At 38.7% G+C, this 9,921-nt stretch overlaps 1 protein-coding gene across 1 annotated transcript in view; it reads left to right on the forward strand.

Moving 5' to 3' along the window:
* The window catches only part of LOC144737029 (von Willebrand factor A domain-containing protein 7-like), a 50,356-nt gene extending 41,317 nt beyond the window's left edge, over positions 1-9,039 (forward strand). The window contains exons 14-17 of the mRNA XM_078619683.1: positions 290-552; positions 2,062-2,210; positions 4,913-5,066; positions 7,408-9,039. Of these exons, the coding sequence (XP_078475809.1) occupies positions 290-552; positions 2,062-2,210; positions 4,913-5,066; positions 7,408-7,785 (944 nt within the window). The 3' untranslated portion in view covers positions 7,786-9,039. The remainder of the gene's footprint in view (positions 1-289; positions 553-2,061; positions 2,211-4,912; positions 5,067-7,407) is intronic.
* The last annotated feature ends 882 nt before the right edge of the window (positions 9,040-9,921 follow it).

The raw sequence follows: 9,921 nt of genomic DNA on the forward strand, positions 1-9,921 counted from the left end.
CTCTCCATTAATTATGACATTTACATGGTCATAACACTGGTGTTGGTGTCAATTGAGTAGATTGTGGTGGTGGTTGTATCCGTTTCAAAGTTGAGGTCGCATGAGCTGACTTTGGCCAATGGTACCGAAGTCTAGTATGTGCTACATATGATTATGACGGTGATGGTTGGTGATTGATGGGCAAAAGGTGAATAATGGTGAGTCATGATGAGTTTTGGTTTGTCAGTTATGGGTAATGGGTGATAGTGAATAAAGGTGATTGTGTTAATGAGTGATGGTGGCGTTGCAGGCGTGTCGCTATTGGTGGAAGTCACCATTACAGGCGAAGACACCAGCAGTGCTGTTGCTGAGATGCTGACGCTGCTATCACCTGATGGTCGACCTCTTCAAATTATTTTGTTGAACGACACCAGCCCAGGAGACTATATTGGAAGGATTGACTCCCTCCCAGAGGAGCAGTTCTCTGTGTACGTCAGCGGGAAGGACTCGAGAAATGACACCTTTGGCCGAGTATTTCCAACAATTTCTGAAGTCACCACAATAACACTAGAGGTAATTTCCCATCAATGGCTTCCCTACTCTCTGGATTTCTCCACAGTGAAACAAACAATTATTGTTTTAACCCATGATTTATCATACCTGAGAAAATACGAATGAAATCAGAGAATACAATGCAAATAACACAAAGATGATTGCAGATGACATAGTTAACAGTGAGTACACCGGATTATCACGGGTTTCTACGTACGGCGTGAAAGAAGTTCAACATATATACATACAAAATAAAGGAGGTTATGATTGTTAATTGACGAATGGTTGGCTTAAATACAAAAGATGGAAGCATTATACTCGATAGGGATAATATCTAAATTAGGAATGGAATTCTAGGCAGATCACTGGCAAAAAAGATAATATATTTCTTGCCTGATGACGGAGGCTTGTGTTGCGCCCGAAGCATCGTGATTTAGTTTATATTCTTTCTACCTACGTGACTTTACCGAAAGAACCGAAGAGTATGGATTCCTGCAGTCACGAATGCTTCAAATCAAGAGAACATATATCCCTGTGATTTTTTTTCAGAAGGGAGTTCTGAACATCAGAATTGAATTCATAAACACCGCACTTCGCAGTATGAAAAATGTTGAGCTCATGGACTATTTTATTTCGCCATCAAATAAATAGGAGTAGTTGTTGCAACAACATTCGCAGGTTCTAATCCGTTCACGATTGGAATCCTGGTGTATTAAGAAAAAATACTACGTACCATCTGCTTCACAGTGACAGTGGTTGCGAAAGGTCCCTTGCCATAATTTATAGAGTAGGCGATGTTATGCTGGAATGCAAGCCTTATACCAACTGCGAAAACTGAAAATTGTTATTTAGACTCAGTGAGGCTTCGTGAGTAAACTAGCATAACAATATTGATCAATTAATTATTGCACATGATTTGATTGTTGACTGAGATCAATGGGAAAATAATTAACAGCACATCTTAAGGTCAACCAACCACAGGAGCAAGATACGTTGAGGATAGGTTTGCAGTACCACGCCTTTGTGGAGAGTTGCTCGTCCCTTGGAGCAGTGAGGCTGGGTCCACAATCCCTAGAGTCCATCCTGTGCCAGCAGGATGTGCAGGACAACTGGATAGGTAATGCAGCATGAATGACAGCCCAAAATATCCACGCAACTCACAGGGGATTAGCCCAATCCTAGTTAGCGCCACATCCAAACCTCTTCGCAATGTTTATTTTTATTTTATTCTGGCAGCCTAGCTTGTTATCTTGCCACGGTTTTACATGCGAGAAAGAGGGGGTGAAATCGGCTGTGATAGAACGCTATCATATGTTAGACTAATGCGAGCCCACCGCCAAGCCATCTTCAGGAAATCCGAGTAAGGTTATCATTACAATACATCAATCATAATGCAGTACTATACGATGTAAACAAAAAAGAAAAAATATAATTGCATAAAATCTTGAACCCATTTCAGCAATATAATGTATACCATATGACCTTATAGAGCCACACACAATGGTCGGATTGTCTCTGAATCTCTCACAGATTGTTTCAACAATGACTTATCCAAAGATCGCCATTGGCATCCCAACCTACCTTAATGTGTCCGTCACTAACTCTGGTGATGCTGACACATTCACAGCTACAGTCAGTGTGGACCCTGGCTTCATTGTCAGTATTCTTCCTTCGGATAGGTAAATATGTTTTACTCACACACCTTTATACATTAAGTGTTTTTTTTGTCATTCCACTGCTATATGATGGCCTCTAAGCACCAAGCAGGTCATAGAGGTTACGTACCACGCTGGTCAATACTGGTTAGTGAAGGCAGACAGCATAGACGTGGATGAGTAGACAGTACAGTGTAAGAATAGATGTTCTGCATTGTCCACTCAATCACTGTCTACGCTGATGACTGCTTAGCTTCTGAATTTAGGGACACTCTGGTCAATTAGTCATAGACTATAGCTCTGAACCAATTGTAGATATACCAGTAAAACCTTGGATTGCGAGCATAATTCGTTCCGGAAACGTGTTTGTAATCCAAAGCACTCGTATATCAAAGCACTCGTATATCAGTTGTGATCACGTGATGCTTGGCAGACAAAGCATATACACGTACTACTCGTATTGCAAGACCTTTCTCGTTTATCAAATTAATATTTATTTAAAAAATTTGCTCGTCTTTCAAAACACTCGCAGACCAAGTTACTCGCAATCCAAGGTTTTACTGTATATACCTGAGAACTCCTATTATCTGTTTTAATGTGATGTCTTATTATTCAAACAGTCATCCGTGGTTTACACTTCTTTTTTTCACGGATGAATCATAAATAATTGCAGATAGAGGAGTAATTTGTCACACAACTCCAATTATACACTAAAATATCGCCCAAGCCCACAAGGGTAAAGTGTCTCCATGTTTTTTGTGTGTCTCTCTGTGTCTTTGTAGGTGTCTCTGTTTTGTCTGTGTTTATTCATGTCTTTGTGTGGCTCCAATTTTTTTGTGGATAACCCACGAGTGATTATTATATTGCGGGTAACTGGATGCCATTCCACACTAAATTCGTAGATAATGGCAGATAATAGGAAGACTAGGGGCATGGGTAATTGGGGGTTTTCGCCAATCCTATAGCTCCTTGAGAAAATATGAATTGTAAGATAATAGTGTCGTAGTTAAGAGAATTTCTGTAAATTTCGGTTATAAGACAGTATTTACAATGGATAGATGTGCTTTATTGTTATCATGATTATTATTTAAGCTGTATATTCTGGCCTTTCTGACATGCGTTGGAAGCTTAATAAGTTAAGGGGGGGGAAACTGAGGTGCACTCCAGCAACATTGTTGTGGCATCATCCCTATAATTTGTAATATATATCATAAATACAGCTATGTCACGAAACTACATGTGAAAGTATTATACAATTATTATTTTTTCTCATTAATACATTTTCAAACTCTTGTCAGACAGCCTGGGATAAACAGCCCAGCGGTGTTTTAACAAAGTATAATATATTTAGTTTGTTGTTGCATGAATCATTAAATAATGAAATAATATATAAATTATAAGGCTGACTTCATTAATAAACTTCAGATTGTTAGAGACGTCTCTTTTCTCAACAAATTCAGCACAGGAAGCGATCCCAGGCTGGTGTGATGAAATTTGAACTGGAATATCGGCAAATCCATCTAATTTTAGAGTAAAATGCCTGAGGGTCAAATTGATTAAATGTATACCACTTCTTAAACTAATTCAGCTAGCATAGCAATTAATATGGGGAAAGGTTCGAAAAGAAACAGTTAATATTCTGAAACCACAAATGACATTCTGAGGAAGAAGATAAATATAAAAGAAACGTGCAGAACTGAATATTGAATACACAGAACTCTGTAAAATTATGAAGAAAATAATGAGACTATAAATCAGAGATGACACACATTATTGGATGTGTCAGACCAAGCAACGGGTGCATGAAAACAGCAATACGGAGGTTCATAATCGGCCATTCACAAATGAAACCCCTTTGAAAAAAATACGGAACCAAACTCGTGATCGAGATTAAACCCTCAATTTAGTAAATACATATTATGGAGATTTCTATATCAAAGCAACACAAATATATAGTTTTGGAAGCAGAACTCTCAAAGGAAGAAAAATAAGTTCCAGATTTCACACTTAAGCTCCACCCTTCACGGTCTGCAAAGTGGAAGACGCCTGGATCAGATGACATACCATTATCAAAAAGTGGGACCAATTCTTGGAACAATAATAGCAGCTTTCTTCACATTTTATAACATATGTCCAATAATTAAACAAGAGGTTGATGAGAGTTTGGTGCGATCTTTGAACTCAATTAGATCATGAAAATTCAGATACCAATTGGCCAAAATAAGAAAGTGTTTGATGATTGACATTTATGTCTGTGCTCTTAAATGTTTCAGTATATTACCTTAGTTTGATCATCTTTCCTTCATGTTTCCACTGAAATGTAATAAAACCCTAGTATTGAGCTGGCAGTCCTGACACTCTGGGTTCGAATCCAGGCAGCTGCCTGTGATTAAACTGGGTGCTCAAGTGTAATGTGTAGGTGTAAAGTAGTGATGCAGTGTTTGGAGAACTGCAATATGATGCAGATGACTTGAGTTCAATTCCTAGCCAAATTTGAACATCAGTGGCGTTACCTGGTCAGCGTGTATAGGTATGGTCAAATGGCCCCTGTAACTGAGACATCATGGGGTGGCTATCATCCCACAGTGGATTGACAAAGAACATAAATATGAATATTCATGTCTGTGTAACAAGTTTAAAAATGTGTTAAAAAATATTATTCCTGAGATGAAATCATTGTTTGTTTTGTAATTGTTATTAACTTGGATTGGTTGGTGCTTGTGCAGATTCAACATCAGCAGGAACAGCTCAGTAATTTTAACGCTGAAGCTAGAAACCAATTCTACAGTGGAAATCGGAACGATTGGCACATTTTTACTGGTAGTTCACGGAGCAAACTCTACCTCCAACTTCATAGATTTTCAAGCTCAGCTTCTAAAGGTAATGATACATAATATTGAAATGACAAAGCTAATCCCATTGACATATATTTTGAATAAAATGACTCTTGGTGAGGAAATCAAATGCCATCTGGAGTGATTCCTTCTAAAATGATTCCTTGTAACGCCAGATACTATCCAAAACTAATATTTATAATGCGTGTGATCCTGATAATAAGCACTGCGCTTTAAGGTGTTCAAGATCTTGCACCATTTCTGTGTAGGCTTTTCAAGCTCTTGTATAGTACGCACTCCGTATCAACAACTGGGAAATTAGCTCAGATCCATCCAGTCCCAAAAAGGGTGATTCATCTTGCATGTGTAATTATCGTCCTATCGCCTTGACACCATTAATATGAAACGTAGTAATAGTAAATGAGACTATCCTGGTCTCTTGAACGTGAAAGTGAGAAATATATAATAAATGATCATTTTCTCCATCACTTGAATTCATTATCATTTAGTGATCATCAGTATAGGTTCCATCCAGCATGGTTTACGGGTAACTATTTAGCTTATTTTAACACGTAGGCTTTCGCGATCAATATCATCCTTCTTACAGGGTTTTTTTTTTTGGGTGAGATCGCGTAAATATAAATATTTCGCTACTGTTGCCCAAGTGCTCTGCACACTTTTTGCTATGTATGAACCAGCACAACAAGTAAACATTCTCTATACGTAAAACTTTGGTAAAAAAAAATGTAACAATAACACTGAGTATGCAAAGTGCCAATAAAATTTCTGGAACGTAACTATAATCTTTGCGAACATGGGATCAAGAATCAAAGCGATTAATTCTCCTGCCCTAATAAACGGCACCATTGGAGTAAACGTGTTGAATTAAACTAACACTTCAAGAGCTATCAACATAAAAACTAATTGAATTAACAGTATGAGTCGGTTTATTGTTAGGCAAAGGGGAGCAAGCGCACATCAATTAAATTATATATCATTACATTGATCCATGGAAGGGTCCAGTTTCACTTGGCCAATTAATATTTTTTGGGACTTATGGACTCTTTCCCTGCTCAAAGAGTTAAATTAAACAAGTAGAACTAATCCGAATATTATTTTGCTCGCAATCATAGTACAGTAATAGAGCTGGTGCTACATTTTATGAAGGAGCGTTTTATTGTCGCAGATTACTGAGGAACTTAAATTTCCTCTGCAACCTAAAAGACATTCATGCAGCATTGAATAGTTCCCAAAACCACTGAGCGAAGTTTGCAGTAGTCTTCTCGTATTGAATATGGGATGTTGTAGTCAGTGTAAATGGTCCTGCCACTTTCTGTCAGCTAGTTAACACACCTCCTCTATTATGCATGTTTTATGGGGAGGTCGGCACTCTCTACTTAACAATGTCATAGCAGCTGCATATTCCGCAGTCCCCTCACCATGATTGAGACGAGGGAGAAAATGTCCAACTTCTGCTGCGGCTCACATTGTCCCACCAACTGATGTGTTTGATTTCTCTTCCTCGTTTTCCTTTGCTTCATGCAGAATCGATGTCATACATTCTCCAGATCACTCTCTTATGACGTATCCCACATATGCTGTTTTAGTCTCATTCGATTCCAGAGTAACTCATGTATCCAACATTATTGTAAGACTTCCATTGCGTGACTAGTCAAGCTGATTGTCCTGTGAGCTTTACATTCTAGGGTGGTGGGCTTTTGGGGAATTGGAAAGAACAGAAACTGCTCAATTTCCTCAATTCGATTTTTTCCTCATATATCTTTTTTTTTAAATACTCACTAGTCCCCCCTTCCATTATCTTATTACTTCCAACATATCACTGGGTACCACATCCATGCTTTTTCCTTTTTTAAACTTTTTAAATTGACATTTTAGGCTCGTGACACCTGGGTTATAGTCACATGACAGTGGCCAATTATGTCTTCAAACTTTTAAAAATGTTCAGATCTATTTTCCTGATCATGATAAAATCTATCTTGTTTTATGTTACAGTATCGTTTTCTCTTGATCTCTTGGAAATATCTTTGTATACAGCCTTCTTTGTGGTTGTTTGAACCAAGTGTTCATCACTGTGAAACTATGTTGATTACAAAACTGAAATTACCGATATCCTATGTTGTTTCCCTCAAGACCATTACTATTATCCTCCATAATTATTGTTATATGCATATTAACATGAGCCAATATGGTCAACAAAGCATATCCACTGATGAAGGCAGCATATTAATAATCACGTATATTGGTTCTTCGCCAGCAAGGCAAAACAAAAGCCAACAGGACAAATCTAACTGCGTAAAACCTCATAAGTATGTATATTTAAATTAACGTATATCTACCACGAATGCCCCCCCTCCCCTTGCGCACAGTATGATGATGATTCATTTCCAACCTGTGAAATTATGGCTGAAAGAAAATGCCCTAAGAAGCTCCAGGACACGAAGTGCGAATCCAGCACGTGGAACGCGACCATCCAGTTCAATGACACTGGGTCGGGAATCAAAATAATAGATCCACCTGGTGGCATGAGCAACATCACTGTCGGGAAGACGTTGACCAAGAGCTATTCCGGAGACTGCTGCAACACGGTGTTTAGCGTTAATGTCACAGATATGGCTGATAACTTACGTGTGTGCTCCTACGACATGAAGGCATCAGCAGGGTTTACGATGTTCCATATTGGCATTTGGCAAATGGTCATATTTGCATTTGGCCTGGCACTAAGTGGAATTACTAATGTCATGTGATTTCAAATGTTTGACATGTGAAGTACAGGCAATATACCTGTATATTTTGTGGGAGAAAATATCATTGTCCTCTTCATGTGTAGTGCTATTAATTTTTCAACACAAGACCTGTCAATATATTTACACTAATTCGATCAGGTCTGATGCGAGTAATACATAAAATGAGGATCAGAAAATGTTGTCTCCCCACACTTCAATACTGGTACAGGGATAATTTTACAGGGAACATTTAAAATGTAGATTTTTTTTGCATATTTTAAGGTGATCAATATTAAATATTGTGGGTATTGTAACAAATGTGGATAGATGTATTAAAAAATATAGACTACTGATCAAGCAGCTGCATGAAGTAAAGTGCTATTGCTCCATGTCAGAGGTTAATGTGCTTGCATTGTTATCTCAGGAGAAAAATTAACGAAGACCCGTGGGCGTGGCAAATTATGCTGAACTGTCAGAGAATATAAGTGGTCAATCACATATTGCTTTTAGATATGATTATATGGGATTAGTCCGATAAGTGGTTGATTTAATTGCATTGAAAATAAGAAACACTGTGAATGTATCAGTTTTATAAATGGTTAGAATTTATGTTGCAAATAGTGGAAGGGAGTGGCAAAAAACTACGCATTAGTGGCACAGCATGTGTTGTCTGAGCTGTCAAATCGTTGGGAGAACAGCTGTCTCTATTCCCTCGATCTTCGCACAATCATGCGGTTTGATAACAAGAGCATATACAATTTACTTTTGATTACGAGTACTTCATGCGGTGTTAAACAACATAGTGTGGCAGGTTCTTTCTTATCCATTCTTATCGTTTACTATGCTTCACGCCATTGCCAAGCAGCACTGACCCGCATGCTGAAGCATGGTCATAAAATGCCCCCAACCCGCATGGCATGCATAGAGAGGCCCTCAATCACCATTGTTTTTAAAAGGGCACATATTTGTGGTACTATTAAACAATCAAATACTCTTGAAGGTACAGAATTTCCCACACATCTTATTCCCCATACAGTTTATTTGGGTAATTTTAAATGTGCCTGTACGGACTATTGCATGTTATTATAATGAGCAAAGTGAGACGATTGATATTACCATCACCATAATCATGTTAAAATAAAGCAACAAAAACGTAGAAATGTGATGCAATAGTATTACACACGAGCCTAAGTATCTGATGTAAAGCACCAAAATCATAGTTTTGCATGAGATTGTTTGGTTTCGGTTTTTTCTAATACAAAATAATGATTTTAACTTTGGAATGCGTTCACTCATTCTTGAAGAGAGAGACGGCTCAGAGGTGTGAGCAACCATAGACAAGCAGAAAAGGAAGCCTCAGCAAGCCGATAACAAATTATCCCCCTTCAAGCTCTGCAGTCCTCTATATATGAAGGTGTTATCGGCCAAAATATGGGTGGTAATTACATGGAGAAAATCGGAGCACCCAGAGAAAATCTACACATGCGTGGGAGCAACACTCTATCCCATACAGATAGAAAAGGGGGAGTCCACAGTCTTGCCTACCACATTCTCCTGACAATTCAGGGTATGGCACCTCAACGTCTACGAGAAGGGAGTTTCATAGCATGTGTGATTCACCAACCTTCACTGCCTCGCTGACATACGAAGGAACAAGAAGAAGCTGCCTCCACAGTGCTGGAATAGAGGCATGTGCCACCACCATCTGGCAAATTATGAAAGGCACTAATGGCGTCGGTGAAGAAAGGTAAACTTAAAATAAATTCACTAAATAATATAATAACAAAGAAGAACAGCATGCATATGCCTGAATTCGGTAACGCTTTCTAACATATGTTTGTTCTTAGAAGTACTTAATGTTATTCTATCAACTTTGATCAATTTGACTGGTTTTCAATCAGGTCCCAAATAGCAACACAACTATATACTTCGTGTGGTTGATGCATTCCAAAAAAAGGTGCACAAAGCAAAACTCGACCGAAACCGCTGCCTGTTGAGTAAAGCATACATTGCTGTACACTGTTGTTTAACAATGTGCAACCACATAGCCACATATGGGTGAATTTGTTGAGGCCGCTGGCCCCCGCGGCCTCTCCCTGCTGAGCGCCGGCCACAGGGGTTCCGCCGTCTCCCAATCCCTCGCTCGTGGGTGAGCAG

Source organism: Lampetra planeri, chromosome 3 (assembly GCF_965212315.1).
Source record: "Lampetra planeri chromosome 3, kcLamPlan1.2.h2, whole genome shotgun sequence".
Classification (NCBI taxonomy): domain Eukaryota; kingdom Metazoa; phylum Chordata; class Hyperoartia; order Petromyzontiformes; family Petromyzontidae; genus Lampetra; species Lampetra planeri.